The sequence below is a fragment of the Panicum virgatum genome, chromosome 7N, assembly GCF_016808335.1.
Source record: "Panicum virgatum strain AP13 chromosome 7N, P.virgatum_v5, whole genome shotgun sequence".
Classification (NCBI taxonomy): Eukaryota; Viridiplantae; Streptophyta; class Magnoliopsida; order Poales; family Poaceae; genus Panicum; species Panicum virgatum.
Genome location: NC_053151.1, coordinates 32,388,336 through 32,409,714, shown reverse-complemented (window position 1 = coordinate 32,409,714; position 21,379 = coordinate 32,388,336). Strand labels below are relative to the sequence as shown.

Genomic DNA, 21,379 nt, shown 5'->3' with positions numbered 1-21,379 from the left:
AGATTGGCCAAGCGCGCCATGGCCATCGTGGGTGGCGAGCAGTGCCTGGCCGGCCTCCAGCTTGTCCTCATGAGCCATCTGCAACTCCTCAAGCGCAAGGAACGACCGAGCGCTCTGGAAGGTGTGCGGCAGACACTTGGAGGTGATGACCGGCTTGACGTGGCAGTACTTCGGATTGAGCCCACGCAGGAGATTTAGCACTTGGCTGGGAGATGGGCTAGCTGATGTCACGCAGTTTGTCGGCGATCCGCTTGAGAGTGGGGCAGTACTCGTCGATGCTAGAGTCGCCCTGGGTGGTGGAGCGAAGCTCAGCTTTCAGGTAGACGGTGCGATGCAGCTCGTTGTCGTGGAAGAGGCCCTCACAGGGTAAACGCGGAGAGCCGATGGTGGTAAACAATGTCGAAGACGCTCTTGTTCACGGTGGTGTAGATCTAGTTGACGATCGTCTGGTCGATCTGCCGCCACTCAGCGTCGCGCTCGGTGATGGGCGGCACAGAGCGCACGAAGTTGTCAAGGCCGAACTTGCGGAGGACAGACTCGAACATGGAGCGCCATTGCCCGTAGTTGACGGACGGCAGGACGAGGAGGACCGGGATGTGCTGGCAAATGTTGATCTGCTGCACGACGTTGGCCGGAGCAGGTTGAGAAGCAGCTACGAAGGAGTCATCGTCGGAGGAAGAACTGGAGGAGTGCATGTGGGACACCATGGACGGAGAGAGAGAGACGTCGCGACAGGCAAGAGAGCAGAAGAGATGCGGAAGCGAGAAACTAGGATCTTGGGGTAACTGATATCATGTTGAAAGGAGATTGGATCAACCACGCTTTTTGTATTGATCCCATGAATGGGTTTATACTTGTACAACAACATATTTATGTACATAGATGACGCGGTGCCGCGACCGTTGCGGTGGCGTGGCGGTGCGGAGTGCGCGGAGCGTGCATGGAGGGCGCGCAGAGCGCAGCGGGTGGCGAGACGTGCGCGTGGAGCGCGTCCTGCTGAGCGAGTCCGAGCGTCCCGCTGAGTGAGTCCGATGGGCCATACATCATAGCGGTTAGCCACCATTCCAAGTTTCCAACATTTTGTAGTATGCCACACAAGGAAAATGAACTTGCATAACCTAAATCACACGACGATTATTTAACAGAAATTGGTATGCCAAATGGCCATGCCACTTAAATGAAACATTACAACTACTCACTCTAGTCACTCTACATACTCCACACCGTACTGTCTCTAGCCCCCCCCCCCCCCCCCCCCCCCCGCACGCACATTATTACATTATTACCCTAGGTTAGTGCCACGGCGCTCTTTCCGTCGTGGACGAACCTCTTCCAGTACCAGTGCTTCACCCAAATGGTGCCCATGGACTCGAGCGGGATGCCCTTGGTCTCCGGCAGGAAGAGCGCGATGAAGACGGTCATGACGGCGACCCAGGCGGCGTAGTAGGCGAAGGTGGCGTACTTGAAGCGGCAGAGCATGGCGAGGAACGACTGCGTCTGCACGAAGGTGAGGCAGAGGCCGATGGAGACGTTCATGGCCTGCCCCGCCGACCGGATGTCCACCGGGAATATCTCACTCGGGATCACCCACCCCAGAGGCCCCCATGACCACCCGAACCCGGCGGTGTGCAGGCAGGTGAACACCAGCACCGCCACCGCGTAGGGGTGCGCCATGGCCGCCTCGCCGCTCTCGCCGATTTTTGCGCCCATGATCCAAGCAATCCCAACCTTCAAGGATCACGAAAGAAACTCAGATGAAAAGAAGAAGATGTATAACACATTGGCCGCGTCATCTTCATGGCGTAAAGTATTTGGAAATACCTGGGCAATGACCATTTGGATGCCGCCGACCATGAAGAGCACCTTGCGGCCGTACCTGTCGATGACGAGGGTGGAGAGCAGGAGGGAGCCCAGGTTCACGGCGCCGTTGATGACGGCGCCCATGAGCGCGGCGTTGCTGCCGAAGCCGACGGTGCGGAACACGAGGGGCGCGAAGAAGGCGAGCACGATGACGCCGGTGAGCTGGAAGAACATGGGCACGGCCACGGCGAGCACCAGGTGCGGGCGGTACTCGCGCCGCGTGGCCATCCGGCGGAACGCGCCGTCCTCGCTCCGGCGCGCGGCCTCCACGGCCTTGGCGATGTCCCGGAGCTCGGCGTCCACGTCCGCGTCGGGCCCGCGCACCCGGAGGAGCGCCGCGCGGGCCCTGTCGGCGCGCCCGCGCATGACGAGGCTGGTCGGGGTATCGGTGAGGAAGAGTGCGCCGACGAAGATGACGACGGCCGGCGCGCCCGCGAGGCCCAGCGAGACGCGCCAGCCCCAGGAGGCCCGCGCCGTGGCGTAGTTGACGAGGTTGGCCGTGAGCACCCCGAGCGCGAGGAAGAACTGGTAGCCCGCGGTGAGGGCGCCGCGCCACCGCGACGGGGCCATCTCGGCGAGGAACAGAGGAGCAGCCTGCAATGCAATATCGACGAAAATTATCTTTTCGCGACAATCATGTGGCCCAACCCAGGTCGATATCTACTTGCATATATTTATTGGGCTAATTTGAGCCGCACAGGCTCCATGGGCCTTTAAGAGAAGGCTATTTGGGCCGATTCATGTCCCCTTACCCGATTTCAGGCCCGCGTGCCACGGTTACCTCCTCCGTCCGATTAAACAGAATCACAAGTGTGTCACACTCACACCTCAGCAACAGCTACTCTCCTCTCAAAAAAAAAGAAGAAGAAGCAACAGCTACTCTGCCCCTCAAAAAAAAAAAAAGAAAGAGAAAAGGCAACAGCTACTCGCCACCAACTGTCTCTATCCGAAGAAGCCTTTGGCACGCCACTAGCGACGAGTACAGTTAGCCCGTTTAGTTACCAATAATTTTCACCCAAAAATTTTCACCTCCCCTTTGAACATATGAAGCACTAAATGTAATTAAATAACAAAACTAATTACACAGTTTGGATGTACACGACGAGACGAATCTTTTGAGCCTAATTAGTGCATGATTAGCCATAAGTTCTACAGTAACCCACATGTGCCAATGATGCGGTTAAAGGCCTCAAAAGATTCGTCTCGCGGTTTCCAAGTGAGTTCTGAAATTAGTTTTTTAATTAGTATTCGAAAAACCCTCCCGACATCTGGTTAAATATTGACGTGACACCCAAAAAAATTTTGTGTTTGGGAACTAAATGCCCCCTTAGGCGACCAGAAAATGGTGGCGAACCACCACCATCTGCCGTAGCCCGTCGCGATCAGCGTTTTTCCGCTCTACTACCGTATAGCTAAAGCTTGGACTAGCAAAGTCAAAAGAGATTGGAGATCAGAGAGGACAGAGACGGCTTTTCTTCCCTTCTTGTTTGTTTCTTCCCGTGGATCGTTCTCCTAGCCCACATGCCTGCATCACTAATTTGACATACTCTACTAGGCAGTCGCGATTATTCAATCGGTACTTGCTTCTCTATCATGGACATGCCGCTCAATTCACACGCGCTTAGGGTCTTTCGAAAAAAAAAATCACACGCGCTTACTTAAGCAAGAATGCGCTTATTTAGCTGTGGCTTCAGAAAATATCTTCAAGAATTTTTTGCGACTCGTTCAGTCAGTCGTTCTTGATGTGAAAATTTGTGGCCTCGCTGTCGGGGAACCAATCGCAGAAGAGTCTAATGCGACTGCAAGGTCCAATGAGTCCAGTGAAAAAAAGCTAAGTTTGTGCCATCCAAGACTTGGACCGTTCGCTGGCGCGCATACATGCGCGCGACGCACGGTGGAGAAGAAAACTGCGCTGCGGATGAGCTCCGGAAGAGATGGCAGCTATGCAAGGGAGGCTCACTCTACTGACCTGGTTGGTGAACCCGACGCCGAAGCCGAGCAGCATGCGGCCGACGATGAGCATGGCGATGTTCACGGCGGAGCCGGTCATGGCGCCGCCGGCGAAGAAGAGCGCGCCGCCCATGAGCATGACGGCCTGCCGGCCCATCGCCCCGGTCACGCGGCTGGCCACCAGCGACGCCACCAGCCCGGCCACGTACAGGGACGACGTGAAGGCCGTCAGCGTCTGGCTGTCGTAGAGGCAGTACTCGTTCCCCTTGGCCGCCGCCATCCGCCTCAGGACGTGCGGGAAGAAGCGCCTCAGGAACGGCTCCATCTCCGACACGCCGCCTTCATCGGATCAACATGTCAACAAGTACACGATCAATCTGTTAGTTCATTGACCTTTCTGTAAGATTTTTTTTTTCAGCTCAAGAACACAGGCGTACTGAAGCTCATGGAGTACAGAGTACTACAGTTCAGAGTTAAGAGCAAGCAAAATACAGAAGTTTTGTTTTGAACAGCGAACCTGAGATGCCGATGTCGTAGCCGAAGATCAGGCCGCCCGAGGCAGCCACAAGGCAGCTCATGAACACCGAGAGAGTCAGGCTTCCGCCGTAGTCCGTGGCAGGGCCATCATTCGGAACAATGGCACCTCCGGCCATCTCTCCGGCCGTCACCTTTTCCACTAGTCCTAACGAGAGAGCTCTGTCCAGGCCAATGTCTCCTCTTTTTCAGAGATGCAGGAGATATATATGAACTTCACCTTGTTAATTGGGATTATATTATATAGCTGCACACGTACTATTGAACGGCCACTAGTAATATCTTAATGGCAAGATGACGTTTCTTAGTGCGAGCGATATGTTGACACTGACTTGAGCTAACCTAAGTCTCCAATTCATACGGAACAAGTTAGCACTGAAGATAATTAATATTGTTGAGCAAAATTGGGCTACCTAAGAATACCCACTCCAATAGTCCAATCCCTAGTCAAGCCAACCAATCCGTGCTTGATGGTTGTAAAGCTAGCAAAGCCCATGTGCAAAACACAGATCATCAACACTGTCAAACATCGTTGATCGACTCAAAATTGTTTTTATCGTATCATAGATGCAAACAGCCAGCAACAGAAAAACCCTTCACCCACGTGCGTGTGCGTCTAAGTAAATGTATACCACAACATTGCTAGTTGTTAGCATTGCTCAACGACCATATTCCAGCATCGCTGTCACCCAAACCGTGCCCAAAGAGGCAAAGCCTCAAACGGCGCCCTTGATATCCAGCAGGAAGAGCAAACATACACATACTCCCACAGCATCGCACGCTGGAACGTCCAGAAAGTTTATAGCAGGTAAGGTACATATGTGGACGCTGTGGAGTAGCATTTACTTGAAGGTATTCAATTGGTCCAAAGTTCGTCACATGTTCGGTTCATTTAAAAATCCACACCTACATGCCGCGCATTTGTGACGTTTATTGCAGTAGCAATGTTCCAGATACATCAAGCTAAAAGCAGTCTTACGACAATAGGTGGTCAGATGCCAAGACCAGGGGAAAACCACAGGATCGTTGGTTCAACACAATGGAGGCGATTTTGTGTTCCAGATTTCATCATCGTGCATGCAAAGATCATATCTCCAGGTGTGAGCTGCAAGACGAGATTCAATTCAAATTCACCACCGGAAAGATGCTTATTCTCTGAAGAACACTAACAGGCAGCACTATGCAAAATGCAGATGCAATGTTCCAATTCCAGACTAAAAGAAACATATCCATCCTTCCAGGTAAACTTGATATTGAGCATCAGCTTGAGGGTTTCAAGAAATCGTTTTGAACAAAATCTCTGTAAGATTATCTGACAAAAAAAAAATGCATTCTGGACTCAACAAGATGCAAAGTTGATTATGATCAACTCAACAGCTCCAGTTGAATTTAGGATGAGTTCATATGATTCTTAAATGCAAATTCCAGGTTGAAATTGTCGTTCTTCAGAATTTAATAAATGAAATAGTATTGGACGTATTCAATGTTGCATCATGGACTATTGCAATATTGCCCAATTAGTAACTGCCAAGGGTTTCATATTTTGTAAAAAAAAACTTCTACCAAGGGGAAAAAATATTTCACCTTCTAGCCAAAAGCATAAGGGTCGTCAGCATATGGATTCAAGGATCCTTCAGAGAATAATTCGCCGATGTTTGCGGGATGAGCATGGGATCCAGTGGGAACCTGCAGACTGCAAGTGTAAGTATCGCAAAAATACACACATATAGGAAATTGCTATGTCTTGAAAAGTTGCCCTTCAAAAAGTTTCTAATTCAACACTACTACATGATGAGACGCAACATAGAGTAGAGCTGGGTTAATACTTTGGTCTGTATCCAATGCATTTACTGCATGAGGAGTCATAGGCAAAATAGGAAGACCAATCAATATAGCAGTCATGCAACAAAAGAATAAAAACAACAAAAATAAGAGTGGAACGAAGCTCATCAAAATATAGTCACCATGAGTTGTCTTATGATGTCAAATACCAATATTCTTATGTGAGAACCTTTAGTAGAAATAGCAATCCTAGGACACTCCACAATTGTAGATAGTGATAATGTCAGGTTCATTAAGAATTCTTTTTTTCGGAATTTTGACATATGAATATGAAAATAAATCGAAGAAAATAGTCACTAATATTTCAGAGCCATCATACCTTTCGTATTTTTGTAACATCCTTGTCAGCAGTATTATGCAATGACTTCTGAGTGTTCGGTTCCTGGAATATAGTAGAGAAAACAAGGTTGAAACCGAAAGCCAGTAAAATGAAAAAAAAAAGAGGAATACAGTAAAATCTCGTACACTAATCATGACGGTGCTCCTAGTTTTTCTGCGCTTTGTGATTCTTCCATTTGCTGTCTCAACTTCATATTCATGGTGTGTTACCTAATTTGACAAAAGAAGTGAGAACCCGTGCCATTGGATAACATGAACCTCGCACATTATCTCATTCCCAAAAATGAAACCTGATTTATGCTGCTCAAGACAAGAAAAAAAAAAGAAATTGTGGAAGATTTACCTTTCTGTGTTTAGGAATATCTTGAGACCCTTTCTCTACCTTTCTCAACATGTTTGAAATTGGTGATTGTAGAATCCCAGATAAGTTTACATCCTGAAAGATTTTTTAAGAAAAAACTATAGTTCAACCTTCTGGGAGTAGTGTAATGTGTGCAGTGTATTATCTAGAATAATGGCACCTTACCTTCCGTTTGGTCTCAGGACTTCCCAACTGGAGCTCATGTTCTTTTCTTCCATATGGATCTCTCCTCTTCATCGACGAAACAGAGTATTCCTGAAACAATTATGTATTTAATAAGAACTGAGTAACAGGTGCAAAAAAACAGTGATGACCTTCAGCTAAGCTAGAAAAGGAGAAAAAACTTATGTCTCAGTGTCTCACAATAAACAGGTAAAAAGAGCAAGATAGGAATTTGGACCATTAGTCAATTAGCCTTGCTGCTTCCAAATTTAAAAATTTAGTATGCATTTTTCTGTCGATATTCAAGAAGCACTTTGCCAAAATCTAGAAGGAGCATTACCTTACTATTCAGCATATTTCTTACACCACACTATAACTATCAGGCAATTTTCTTAGCCATTAGTCCAAATACATGAAGCAAAACGTTTTTTCTTTTATTCTTCTAAAAAATTAGTGATACAATTACTATGTTTAGAGGTTTAGGAAGTTCATGATCAGGATGACAGATATGAAATAAGCTACTACTACACCAGAATGTAGGATATACGTGTATTGCATGAAGCATTATGTTCATATATTTTCAATCATCAAACAGTAAATAATTAGGATTACAATCAAATGAAAACTAAGTGTGCCAAAGCATCCCAGTGCAGAACAAAAGGTTTCAAATCTATATGGTTCCATAGTTCCATGAAGATAACACAAATCAAAGCATGAATATATTCAAGAGTAGAGCCGACAAAGTGCAGAGCAAACTGAGAAACTGATGGTTAATAAGGTATATTTAATTTCTGTTTGAATAATGATTGCACAGCCAAATCAAAAATTAAATAGCATGTTCTTTCATTAGTGCCAGACCCTAAGTGGATTCCAAAGTTTCTGAACCGAAAAAGTGGATTCCAAAGTTGACACTGCTTTTAAAAGTTCTTGATAGAAATACTTTAAGGGAAACCCCTAAAGCTAAATTAGGTGCGGCACCTAGGGTTTGAACCCTGGGCGGGAGCACCCCAACCAGTGGCCTTTGCCACTGCACCATGACATGCTTGCTTCTGCAAACAACCTGAACTAAAAAGCATCCAAGGGTGCATTTAATATTATTTATGCTATAGAAAGCTCATGCAATCCAATCAGAACAAGGTTCAATTAGTTATGTACGAAATCACAGGCCATAGTGGTGTAGGACATTAATGTGAAACCTAGGCATTTGCTTCTCTAAGCAGGTGCAAGGATTACATTAGAATGTGAAACCTAGACAATTAATATAGAACCTCCACAAAACACCTAATTGCACGAGTTATTCATTCAGTGAGATGATTGGCCTTACTCAGTGAAAACATGCGTGGCTACTTTATTCTGTTCAAGGCTTATGATGCTATGCAATGAATACACTAAAAGATTGAATATATGGCATATGTGCATCACTTGGTAATATACAGTATATCAAACTCACAGACAGCACCTTCTTAGAGTTCACTTCTTGGTCGACTTGTTGATTTTCTCCCATTACTTTCCACTGTAACTGTAATAATGCCCTTTGCTTCTCCTCCTGCACCAAAGAGCATTCAAGTATACATATATATACTCAAGTAAGTACCTCCAGGGACAAAAATGTCAATCGCCACCTTTGACTTCTGAAGCTCCAGTTCTTCCTGCATCCTCTGGCATTCTTCCTCATGCTGCATCCTTAGTGATTTTATTTGAAGGTCATGCTCTTTTCTGAGCAATGACAGCCTCTACATATTTATATAGATTTCATTAGTATGGAAAACTTCCATGATAAGAGCATCTTGACGAATTTGCAACTTACCTCCCTCAGTTCATTCTCAGCCTGAGACTGAATGCGCTGCAGTTCTTCTTTGTGATAAGCCTGGAGAGTTGACTCTTTATGCTCATTATCCTGCTGAATTCTTGCCACCTAAAATATCAGCAAACAACCACTTTCATGGTCATTCCAGGAAAAAATATACATAGTCTTACACTCTTACTCAAACTAGCTACTGTGTAGCATTTAATGATACCATTTTCTGACATACCTATTCTTCATAGTGAAAGTAGCTAAAGCGGAAAGCAAGCAACTAATCAGGATCCAAGACATTTGTTTATTGAATTCAAAACAGGGGAAAGAAAAAGGGGGAGGGTTATAGCAATAACATTTTGAAAGTCTAAAAGGGTGTAGGAACATAAATTTAAAATGCCTTATGCTTTCACTCTGCCAAATATCTTATATAAGCTGCTGCAAGTTAAATGGAAATAAAAGTGTTATTGAAGAATCAAATTTCAACAGCAGTATGCTATGAGCCTTTGTGCCAGATGAAAATAATGCAAATGCATCTTTTCTGCTCCCCTAAAGCACCTAGAAAGAAACTTTTTGAGCTCTTTGCAACCATAGCTATTTTGGTATGGTTTTCTTTTTATGTACATGCCAAGTCCATTTAGGGACAACTATATTTTTTTGAAAAAAAAATAACTAGTAATGTTTTGAAGTACTAAACCTTTTCAACCGTGAGCTCATAACAGGAAGTTTGACATGCAATTTTGTATCCAAGCTATCATCATATTAACAGGTTGGCTTACTTTGTTCAACTAATCCAGAACCGACATTTTGCATCATTCCATGGAATAGAACATGCATTAAGAAAGAGTAAACTTAATTGTTTGAAATAAATAAAATGGAACAAGTTGAACTTACCATTGCGCCATGTTCCTCCTTAAGACGCATCAAATACCTCTCGGAATCTTGCTTGTGCTCTGATAGCTTTTCGTCACATTTGTTTTCCATTTCCCTTACGAGCTTCTCTGCCTGAATTCTCATTCATAAAAATCATAGCATAAGATTAACTTGAGAATACTAAACATCTAGAAACAATAATTTCTGGAATAAGAGCTCGTGTACCTTTTCTTTTTCAGCATTAGTGATTTCTATCTTTTCAAGTTCATACTTCTTACGAATTTCATTTATCGCCTGTAAAATTCACTTGCAAACTGTAATAATTTGTGATTGGGATGCTAAACTGCTGTACAATCAATAGAAATATGATACCTGGTCATTTTTGAGAGATAGCTCTTTCAAGTGCTTGGATAGCTCTATCTGTTTACCTTCAAGCATGAGATCATACTGTTTTTTTGCCTCATTAAGTTGGCATTCTGTTGCAGCAAGTGATGCTTCGACCTGGATAATGGATTGAAAAGGTTGTTGTGTACTTATGTTACTTACTAAATGCCACCTTATAAGATTTGAAAGATCCAATCAGAGCAAACCTGTAATTTCTGGTCCTCCAAAGTCTTCTCTCTCTCTACAGAACAAGTATAAAGTTGCTCCTTCTCATTCAGAACACAGCGGAGCTGGTTGATCTGATTCTCAAGTGTGTCAACCTGCTGGTCACGCTTAGATATCTCTCCTTGGAGAGATTCAGCATTGTTAGATTTCTCTTCCATAATTGACTGCAGTTGGCCTTGAAGCTCCTGATTATCTGATTCTAGCTTCAAAATCTTTTCAAGTAACTCTTGCTGCAGAATAAATATCATGAGTAAGGAAGCTTACATGCCATCAATTGTTTTTCAATATGTAGTAAATAATTTTGTAACTGGACACCAATGGTTGACAAACCTTGTGATTTTCAGCAAGGGTAGAATCTTCCAGTAACTTTTGAACTCTACCTTGAAGTTCAGAAGCTAATGTTTCTAACCGACTGATGTTGGATGCAGAAGTTTCAGCTTCAGACTCTAATCTTCTGATTTTATCTTCAGTCACTTGGCATTCTTCAACATGTTGAACCATAACAATTTCTTGAGTTTTCTGCAATTCTGTGATTCTGGACTTCAGTTCTTCGATTTCAATCTCGAGAGCATTGTTCTCTGATGACAAATCTGCATATTGCTTTTGGAGATGTTCAAATTTGTCCTTAGAAGATCTTGCTATTAGCATTTTCTCCTCTTGGGCCTTTTCATAGAACCTTTCAAATGAACAAAGCAGCCTAGACACATGACTTGACATAGAGGCATGCTCTTCATCTAGCTCAGTTACTTTAGCCATGAAGCCACTAAGCAATTCGTTGAGATCTTTGTTGTCCTTGCATAGTTTTTCAATTTCAAGAATACAGCCCTGATTCCTAAGCTCCAAGTTATTCTTTTCACTTTCACTGCTTGCTAGGTTTTCTTTCAGGCTGATGCAAATACCATCTTTTTGCTTCAGCTCTTTCTCCATGCATTGCAAGCGGGAGTTGAGACATGTCAAGTGGGATTTATTTTCATCAACTGAACCCTCCAACAGCTTGATGAGGGAATCTGCATGCATAAGTATAGTTGTATTACAGTATTACTACAGAGGTTAGTACTTATACACGATAAGCTCAACTCAGTGGAAATTTTTGGATGAAATATATCATATGCCATTTGGTCAAATGCCCACCATGTTTCTGGAAACAAAATAAGTGGGACTTGGCAACTACTCATCACATTTCTATTTTTCTAATGACTTGCCTTTTTCCAGTTTCTTAGTTCTCGTATACTCCTAATGCAATTTTAGCATAAGACCAATACCATGGCTGATTCATCATTTGGTACAGATAATCTTACTTATACCTTTTTCCTTAATTGTAGTATCATTTGAATACAGTTGTTCCTTGTGACTTCGATCCATTTCTTCTTTTTCTCGTTTGATCTGCAACATCTCCTGTTTCCCTGAATTAAATGGACAAGAGACAGTCATCACATCATTTCAGAGATATTAGTACATTGTGGATTCTTCTAGCTTTTAACATATCAATGTAAACAAGTGCAGAAAATATCAAAGTTTATAATGTCAAGTTTATAAGTTTTTGGTTCCATAAAGATCTGCATTAACTTGTACTGGACAGTGGATTGTGCAGAGACTGACCAACCTGCAATGATCTTTTGTTCTGCACACTCCAATTTTGTTGATAAATCATGCAACAGACAGTTGAATTCATCCAGAGCTTTGGAATTCTTCCCAAGCATCTCCTCGAAAAACTTCTTATCTTCCTCAGCTGTAAATGTATTGTTTCACCAGTCAGATCAGAACAGAAGGTGGGCAAAGTAAATTTCACCATGAACATTACCTTGTTCTGTCTGACTAGCTAGCTGCTGCAAAGTTTCAGTCAATTGATCACACAAGGTCTTTGTTGAGGAGATTTTCGAATCTAAACCCTGCCAGAGCTTCGAATCTTCATTCTGCTTCACCTTAAGCTTTGCATTTTCATTCACAGCTTGTTGAAGTTTTCCCTCTAAAAGGTTTATCTGTTCTGTTGCTCTTCTCAGTTTGGTATGCTAAATTTATACAAACCATATGCATGAGTAATAAACAATCCAGAAAAATATTAGAATAATATGTTGCTACAGACAAACAATGATGCAAGTTGATAAATTCATTTTTTTTTGAGTGAGCCAGTTCACCCTACAACCGGCATCGGCACTGGAATATTTGCACCATGAAAGGTAACTGCAGAAATAATATATAATGTGCCGCTCTGGATCTAACAGAAATATCTGCACAAAGAAGATGGCGCCTTCTTATTATACCCAACATAGATTCCTAAAAGGAAATGCCTCGTGTTTAATTATTCAGGACCAGGCCACTAGATGAAAATACATAACAAAATATACTGACAAATAAAAGGTGGAGTTTCCCAGATTTTGCAAAATGAGCAATGTTCAGAGGTATCTCTCAGGAGAAATGAGTTCGAAGGGCATATACAAACAGAAAAGAGTGAGGGTGAGCAATGCTCAGAGGTCTCTCTCAGAAAAAGCGATTTCGAAGGGCACATACAAAGCATGACAGACAAACATAACAGGTACACTAGAAGAGTATATATGTGTCCTACCAGGCTAGCTAACTGGATGATACAACTGGCACATCCCCGTAACAAACAGCTTTGGTATTTTACTTAAAAACAACTTTGGTATTTTGATGATCAATCAGTAGACAAGTTTCCAGCTAGTAGGGTCATCCAGAGTTCCAGACATACACCAAATCTAGACTATGATGACAGGACAACCGGGATAAATCTCAGGAATAACATGAATTCGTGCAATTGAATCATACGAGCTAAATCAACTCAGTAAAATCCCACTACAGGGCAAAAATGTTGAGAAATCATACCGCCATTTCCAGATCAGTCTTCACCGAAGCCTGCTCCTTAACCAATTTTTCTGCAACCAAACAAAAATTCCGATGGAAATCAGTGATAACTCATGAGTCATGACGTAAGGTTAACCAAACCGAAGGCAAAAACGAAACCAGAACCTGCTGTGATCTTAAGGTTGGCGAAGCTCCCGTACGAACTGCCTCCAGCATCCGAGGAGGGCTTGGGGTTCGCGGCCTTCATGGCCGTTGAGGTGGACCCAACGAGGGATCGGAACCCCTCAAGGCTCCTAAGCCCCGTGAGCTTCTGCATCTTGTCTACGAAACCCTAGATTTCGCCTGAGGCACAGGACTGCGGCCAAAGCAGGGGCGGACGCGGACATGGGTGTCCAAATAGCTTGCATTAGGGTCTCGGGTGCTTGGCTTCGCACAGCAGGAAGAGAAGGGAAGGAGCGGGCGTACCTGGGGGTTCTCGTCGCCGGCGAAGGACCCGACGAAGACCGGGCGAAGTACGGCGCCGATCGCCCCAGTCACCGTCGCCAGGAAATGGAGAGAGAGAGAGAGAGACGAGCGATTCAAATGAAGAAGAGGGGTGGAGTGGACCGCCAATCTGCGGGCGCGATTACACTCGTGCTTTTTATTCGGTCGGCCCGATGGGCTTTATTGCCTTGGTAATGGTAGGCTCTCGCGATGGTGGGGCTTGGCTTGGTGCATTTAATTTTGGAGGATGCGGGATATTCAAAATGAATCTAAAACATTTTCAAAAAATAAACCTAAATATGGTTTATAGAGACCTACTCCACGTTATAACAATTTTCAGCTAGTTCTGGTTGTCAAAATGATCTTGTTTTTTTGGTATAATATGGCCACGTTATGATAATTTGCGACTAGTTTTTTACGCTTGTCATTCTTTAAACATGTAACTATTATAATAATGGTCCTAAAGGCATATGTATGACTATGGGATGGATGGATGGTAATTTTTTTTAAAAAATATGATAGGTATACGTCCTCGCTAGGGAAACGTTGCAAATTAGCAATTTAATTAAAGGACTTTCCCCCTAATCTAATTCCTCGGGGTGTGATGGAGCCTGTGAGTCTGCGACGCTATCCTGAGATATAAGGATTTGGACAAAAAAGCTAGCAATATGGACGTTATTCGCATCGTTTGGCTGGCTGGACGCGGGCTGCTGGAAGGCTGTCTTCGTCTGAAATGTGTCCAGGCGTCCAGCCAAGAGCAGCCCAAAGTATAGCAGACGAACGGAGTCATTCAGTCTTTAGTTCGAAATGATGAGAGCCATGAGACTCATCCTATAATAAATAGTTAAATCACACCTCTAAATTTAGATGAGCAACATTTAGGTGATCTAGTTGGTGTTCTTGGATGCCCTTTGGAAGTTTTTCGAACTATATGTTGATATTCCTTTGCATTACTAGAAGTTTAAGCGTGAGATCTCCAAGTAGATAAAATTGTTAAAAGAATAGCTGGTTAGTAGGAGAAATTGCTCTCATAAGCTACTCCCAAAAAAAATTAAAAAAAAACGTGACTAGCTAGTGTTCTACACAGTTTGTTTACAACAAGATTATATGATCTAGTCTAGCTTATAGGTGATAAATTATATAATCTGGATTAATATAAATTTGATAGAAATAACCTATGAGCTGTTTGGCAATATACTAGATTATTTGAGATCCAGATTACTATAATTTAAAATAAGCATGTTCAGCCGTTTATAGATTATAATAATCTAGTGATGTAGATTATATATTCTGATGAATAAGCTAGAGTGTTTGTTTCCATGTGAGATTATTTTTCAGATTTTAAGCTTAATTATATAATTTCATGGGCAAACAAACAGAGCCTTTAAAGGAAGCTGCATTGCATTTTACAGTAACTAGTGGTTATGCACGTGCCCAGGCATGTGTGTTTATTTAGTGGTTTTGCACGTTTCCGGTCCCATGTTTAAAACTATTCTATATCAACTCTACGGAGCTACATAATATACTTCATGGTATAAGAGTTCCACCAAATAGACAAATCAAAAATATATAAATCACAAAAATTCAACAAAATAAAATTAATAATTGATAAAAATAATAATGTAGCATAAGAACTTGTTTCAATCCAGTGTTACTTGTCTTTTGTGAAAATGTTCCGAAAATTGCCTTGTCTTTTGTGGTAAGTAGGTCAAAGTTAGCAATTTTTTGTGGAACAAATTTTGAACTCTATAGTTGCAATTATTTTGGGACAGAGGGAGTAATATTTGTTAATATAAGCAGCCAAATAAAAAGTACCACTTTACATTCCGAAAATGAAACTCCACTATGCGGCCAGTCATCAAATTTTTTTTTGACCATTCCACAGTACCATATTTGACACGATGCTTAGGGCTACGTCGGTAATTACAAACCGCCTGCAATAATAACAACATATGAATTGTACATTTGTGATGATTAATTGACATAAAACAATAAGTTCGTGATAATGAAATACTGAATAATGAATAAAATAAAATTGTATATTCTATATTATATACTGAATAATAATACTTAATTCACAATTCGTGATGATTAAAATAAAATAAATTGTAATTATACTGTAATACAATTAAAAAAACACATATCGCAACCTTGTTCAAGACAACAATAAACCTCACATTGCGGTGTTTCAAAAGATCAAAGGGACTCAATCATCTGCTTCTCAAGCCCACGCGTAATATCAACAACCACTACAACAATGTCACACAAACTTGATCCCCTCAAGCGCATGTTACTGAGTGACTGGTGGCCAGGGGTCTCAATTACAAGCAAACCAGGAACTTTGATGGTGACCTCAGCTTTCAGGGAGGACCCCTCCCTGATATTCTCAACTGGTAAGTAGGTGGCACCAATCTGCTGAGTGATTCCCCCAGCCTCTCCACCCTGAACATTGCTTCGCCGGATGCAATCAAGCAGCTTTGTCTTTCCAGCATCCACGTGCCCAAGGATACAACATATTGGTGCTCGAAGCTCCCTATCAACCCCATTGCCTACACCATCATCCTGAAGGATAGAGACCACATCTTCCCCAATATCTTCAGATAAACTCATCGAGCTAGCAATCGGAGCAGCAGAGTACACATGCTTTTCCTCTGTTCGCTTCTTTGCATACAATTCGAATAGAGCTTTAGTTTACAATTTGAATTATAAAGCTATTTTGTTGCTTCTTTGCTTCCTCAAATTCTAGCACTTGTTCAGTTTGCTGGTCTTTGTGAGATAGGCAAATTTTGATACGGAGATAGAGCGTGTGAGCCAACCGGGTTGTCCCTGACCTACATGACAAGAAAAATAGGCCTACACAATTGATTTGCATCTGTTAAAGAGACAATAAATAGATCAAAAATTTATCTATACACATCCAACATGGAGTAAAGGATTAGAAACAAACCTAGAACATAGCTCTGGTCACTGATTCATGGTGACATTTTTAGGCAAGCACATCTCAATTTCTATTCTTGTTCTCGTATCAAATAGTACTCCTTGGTCGATTACGTTAGGACGGGACTCCCCTCCTGGAAAGCTGAAACGTGAGTTACCTCCAAGTCTCACCATGTGTAAATTTTTAAAACACGCATACAAACCAGTGGTATATTTGAAAATCATATACCCAGCTCAATGATTACATTGAACTAAAGTTATATCAATTCAAGCCTTAGCTATATGCGATTTGGAGGCCTCACACAACTAAATAATATGGCTTCAGTTTCAATTAGTCAAATGGTACCTAACAAAATTAGGTAAAGTTTGAACTGAGCTTTACCTAATTGCATTTCACAAATGGCATCACTAACTATGTATATTGTTTCTGGTTCACCAGCAGAGCACTTCTAAGCAAGAAACTCTCCAGCTAGATTCCTACTTAAGAGCATATTTGATATCTTTCATCAAGTTGCTCACTATTACAAGCTAGTTTAGGGTGATTCTTAAAAGATACCGGCTCTCGAATTAAGCAAGAAACTCACACATTTGCACTGACACACTGCCTCCATGTTATCCAAGCACATGAGAATGGAAATGGTAGGAATTTTTTTATGTTCTTTGGGTAAAGGCACTTGATACAATTACAGAAAAGCGGGAACCAAATCAAAATTGAGAATTCAGATAGCTATACTGAACAAAAAAAACAGTTACTAAGATGTCTATAATAATCTAAAATTCTAAGCACATACTGATCAAGAAAGAATTATGTTAGACAATGGTTTATTTTCCTAGCTCTAAGATATACTATTTTATAAAAAAGGTTATCCACCCATTTGTTTTCATGCTTGGGAGACTGGGAAACTGAAGAATAACTGGGAAACTAAAGAGTGAATGACTTATCACGACAACAAAAAGAAATAATTAGTTCCTAGTGAACAGAAATTATGGTGTCTTCATGGAACAGAAGGTTGTAGCACTTTGCTTGAGTGTCTTAATTACAATAGACAGGAGGAACATATTCTAATTTCAAGCAAAGCATTAATTTGACAAATACTGAAAACTTTTAGGAGAAAAACATAGTGATCCTATCTCCATTAACAACCATGAGTAATTATATCATCCTAGTTTTAGGAATATCAATACTAACAAAATGACTGGGGTCAACAACAATGAATTAAAAATTGGAATATAGACATAAGTTGCTATGCGCTCCAGACTGGCAAACTTGCTTTTAAACATGCATTGTGAGGTGTGTCATATATCTATTTACTATTTAATTCAAAGAGAAAAATAAGGAAGTTTGTTCATCTAAACATGCAGCACGCTTCAACTAAAACAGATCAAGCAAACATACTGAAAATTTCAGCAAGGCATTGCTGCAAACACCTTGCCTGCTTTATAAAGTCCAGCAAAGCAAAATCAAAATTGACAACTGCAACCATGCGAAGACAACCATGTCACCTTCATTATTGTGATAGTTTCGTGTCCTTGGTTTTCTCCATCAACGGCACGTCAGCATGATGTCAAGTTTGACAAGTCTGAAGGATACCATTTTGATAAGAGGGTATGGTGCTGATTAATTTAAAGACCAACAATCCAAAATATAGTGACCATATTCATTAAAAATTAAAAGGAGCAGAGGTTTGAGCCAAATCGTATCGCAATCATGTTAACAAAACATTAAGGACCTAGAAAAAATAGGAGGGGTCTTTACCATCTCAGGGACCTTGCTACATGCCTCGCCATGCATTGAAATAATCATTGCAACTTACCCGGGCATACAAATGCCAAGCAACCAGCTAATCACAACACTTGTGCACTGAATCACTCGTTCCCAGCCTACACCCACTGGTTAGGTAGCAGCACGTCCAGCAACTGCAAAGGATGAGGAACTCATCAGGTTACTACAATTGCTCCGAGAGTAAAATCCCTAAATCTAATATGATCAACCCAGAAGACAAATCCCTCGCCGTGCTAAGAGTGCACTCATTCTCCGACACGTGCAGGAATCTGTCACCGTTGGGTGCAACTATTTAGATATTAAAACTCTTCATAGCAGTCAATGTAAAAACATTGGTACAACATGTGCTACAGAAGCCACCAAATTTAGCCTGGATGAATTATGTCCCCTCTTATGTGGTTACCGCTAGTGTGGCAGAAGGACATTGCAAGGAAGTATTATTCAGATCGCGCCTACTTCAGAAAGTGTGTAACAAAGAAATTGCATGTCTTGTTAACAGATATCCAAGTGATAGAGGAAATCTAGCCATAAATTTAAAAGCTAAATAATATTCAAAGGATAATTAACTTCACAAAAGAGGATTGCAAATTCTTATTTATAGAAACCTAGTAGATTAAAAGAGGTTGGCACCTGCTGCAATTTTCATCAGACTCGTTTCATTCTTGCCATGTAGTAAGGGATGGGCAACATGTGAAAACAGAAAGATGATCAATAGTATATGGAAACCTGACACAGTTTAGTATATGGAAAGGAAATACAGAAAGATCACAGGAAGGAAAAGAACAGCCCCCATGCTTCTGTAATCTGATCAAGCTGATGACATGGTAGACTACTTGAGAGTGAATTTATATATTGAGCTGCTAGTGAACATTTTCCTTTTTTTTTGGCATAATGAAAGTTGAGCTCTTAGAATCGAGGGAGATTCACTTCATAAACAACCACCTTTAAACTGCGAGCAATCATGGTTAAAGAAAATTTTTACCCAAGATCCAATCGATTGACCATGTATAATCCTGAAAAAATAAAAAAAAATTATTAGATGCATACCACCATAGGTAAGCAAAGTTAATGGCCATTGATCAACATATAACCAACCAACACCTTTGGTTATTGATCACCACAGCTCAGTATGTTCTTCTGCATAGGAATTTATGTTGAAACTATGTCAGCACCATAAATCTGAGATCAAGATGAGGATACATTTGCTGAAAACCAAATGGATCTGTTTTGCCCATGTATTACAGGAAGTAGAATAGAAGCTTTTGTTTTAAATTGCAGAGCCTTTATATTGCTTATAATGGATGTGTATTCAGTCGTTCTCTACTGCAGAAGAGGGACCACCCATTAATATGAATGATTGGTTCCAAACATTAAACAATATCATAATCATCTTCTATGCTTTATGTATAGAAAATTACAAAAAATTCAAATCTCTATTGACATATGAAAAGAACCAGAAAAATTCTATCGTACATAACAAAACCAGTTCATAAACTGTTCTATTTCCTACTGTAGCACAACTGAATGGTTGAGTTAAAAAATGCGAGGACTCAGCAAATCACCTAAGTACACTTGCTTTTCAATGCAGTCAAGCACCTAAGGAGTGACCTCCCTGGAGCAAAATATATATTAAAACATGGGTCATTTGCTACCTGCGGTAGTGACATCCCTGTAGCAAAAATAAATTAAAAACGTGGACCATTTGCCACCTGCGGCTATCTATAACTTGGAATGAATCAAACAAAGCTACGAGATTTTCGTGAAGGCAACGTTCAGAAGATTTTGCTACAAGAGACATTCCCAGTGCAACATGGATAGTCAAACAATTAAAAGTAGGCTAAAGATCATCACCAGATTGAACGTGAGTGCTTACCTCCGCTGGTTTAGATGAGGGGGCGATTCATCAAATCACCAGGAACTCCTGCAGGCATGGCGGAGGCAATCTCAGAACAGATTGCACAGATCGGCTGGCGGACACCAATCCAACTTTGGGGATGAGGATTGGGCTATCTCCGACGACGTTCCTGTGGAGGTATGTGCTGCAGAGGAGGAGGCCGTTCAAGCTCGGGAGGTGCTAAGAGCTCGGCAAAGCTGCAGGGGCTGCCGCGCGAGAAGCTTGCCGGAGGCTGCAACGGATGTCACGCGAGCTCACCGGAGCCGCACCTCCGCACCACCAAAGCGGAGAAGTTGGGGAGCAGGCGCTGCAGCAACCCGGGGTGGCACGGTCGCCGGCGGCGCAGGGAGTCACTGGAGCCAGAGGCGCAGAGCGGGACGGGATCCGGTGGCGCAGCCGCGCAGGGAGGCACGAGAGCGGTCGGCGCAGGGCGGCATGAGAGCCGGCGGCGCAGAGGCACACCGAGACGACGCGAGGCGGGGCTCGTATCGCCGGCGGTACGCAGGGTCGCAAGATCGGAGCAGGCGGCGCAGGGAGGCACGGGAGCGGTCGACATAGGGCGGCACGAGAGCCGGCGGCGCAGAGCCTCACCGGGACAGCGCGAGGCGGGCTCGAGTCGCCGGCGGGACGCACGGTCGCGAGATCTGGATGTGGGCAAGACCGCCGTCTCGGTGCGACGAGGAAGCCTCCTCGATCGAGATTGGCAAGTGCGGGCCTCCTCCGACGCCACGAGGTGCGGAGCAGAGGGTGGCCCGACGGCGTCGCTCTTGCCTTCCGGGGCGGCGTCGCTCCTGCCATCCGGTGCGGAGCTCACCTTGCGGATGCGGCCGCGCGGTCGGGGGTGCGCCGCTGACGGGATCACGGGAGGAGGCGGCGGTGGCAGCCGGCCGGGGGTGGAGGCCGGGCCGGCTGGAAACGGGGATTGAATAGCTTGATTGATGGGTTTGATTGGCTGATTTTGCGGATAGACGGGAGGCGGGGTCGGGCGGGTACACAAGCGGGTAAGCGCGACGACATGGTGAGAAAAAATAGAGATTTTTGGCAGAAATATTTTTTTATGATGTTTTGAGGTTTAGTTAAGCACTAAGATTTTCCATGTGAGTCTACTAAAATATTTTGTGAGAGGAGTGAGTGGGT

The 21,379-nt window shown here is 43.0% G+C and overlaps 2 protein-coding genes and 1 long non-coding RNA gene across 15 annotated transcripts; all 3 read right to left on the bottom strand.

The window, feature by feature from the left end:
* Positions 1–1,086: 1,086 nt before the first annotated feature.
* Positions 1,087–4,965, bottom strand: LOC120681637 (sugar transport protein MST1-like). Its single transcript, XM_039963224.1, has 4 exons — positions 4,328–4,965; positions 3,830–4,149; positions 1,822–2,454; positions 1,087–1,728 (listed from the first exon to the last, which is right to left on the bottom strand). Exons 1-4 carry the CDS (start codon positions 4,461–4,463, stop codon positions 1,288–1,290), a joined length of 1,530 nt encoding a protein of 509 aa, XP_039819158.1. The 5' UTR covers positions 4,464–4,965; the 3' UTR covers positions 1,087–1,287.
* A 153-nt stretch (positions 4,966–5,118) lies between these two features.
* Positions 5,119–13,770, bottom strand: LOC120681636 (synaptonemal complex protein ZEP1-like). Of its 2 annotated transcripts, none has more exons than XM_039963222.1 (20): positions 13,611–13,770; positions 13,311–13,500; positions 13,167–13,216; positions 12,127–12,334; positions 11,929–12,054; positions 11,630–11,728; positions 10,656–11,332; positions 10,307–10,555; positions 10,089–10,217; positions 9,942–10,010; positions 9,738–9,848; positions 8,856–8,963; positions 8,671–8,781; positions 8,499–8,594; positions 7,052–7,141; positions 6,869–6,961; positions 6,652–6,735; positions 6,506–6,568; positions 5,929–6,030; positions 5,119–5,449 (listed from the first exon to the last, which is right to left on the bottom strand). In XM_039963222.1, exons 2-19 carry the CDS (start codon positions 13,459–13,461, stop codon positions 5,932–5,934), a joined length of 2,613 nt encoding a protein of 870 aa, XP_039819156.1. In that variant the 5' UTR covers positions 13,462–13,500; positions 13,611–13,770; the 3' UTR covers positions 5,119–5,449; positions 5,929–5,931. The 2 variants fall into 2 exon arrangements, with proteins under 2 accessions (XP_039819156.1, XP_039819157.1); XM_039963223.1 differs by having other exon boundaries at positions 8,508–8,594.
* A 1,883-nt stretch (positions 13,771–15,653) lies between these two features.
* LOC120683214 lies at positions 15,654–21,229 on the bottom strand. Of its 12 annotated transcripts, none has more exons than XR_005678707.1 (6): positions 20,501–21,228; positions 20,222–20,387; positions 19,450–19,485; positions 18,979–19,361; positions 16,576–18,482; positions 15,654–16,459 (listed from the first exon to the last, which is right to left on the bottom strand). It is a non-coding gene; the product is annotated as an uncharacterized LOC120683214 (long non-coding RNA). The 12 variants fall into 12 exon arrangements; XR_005678716.1 differs by having other exon boundaries at positions 15,654–16,481; positions 16,576–16,699; positions 18,069–18,482; positions 19,450–19,671; positions 20,222–21,227; XR_005678717.1 differs by having other exon boundaries at positions 15,654–16,481; positions 16,576–16,707; positions 18,069–18,482; positions 20,222–21,226.
* Between the last annotated feature and the right edge of the window lie 150 nt (positions 21,230–21,379).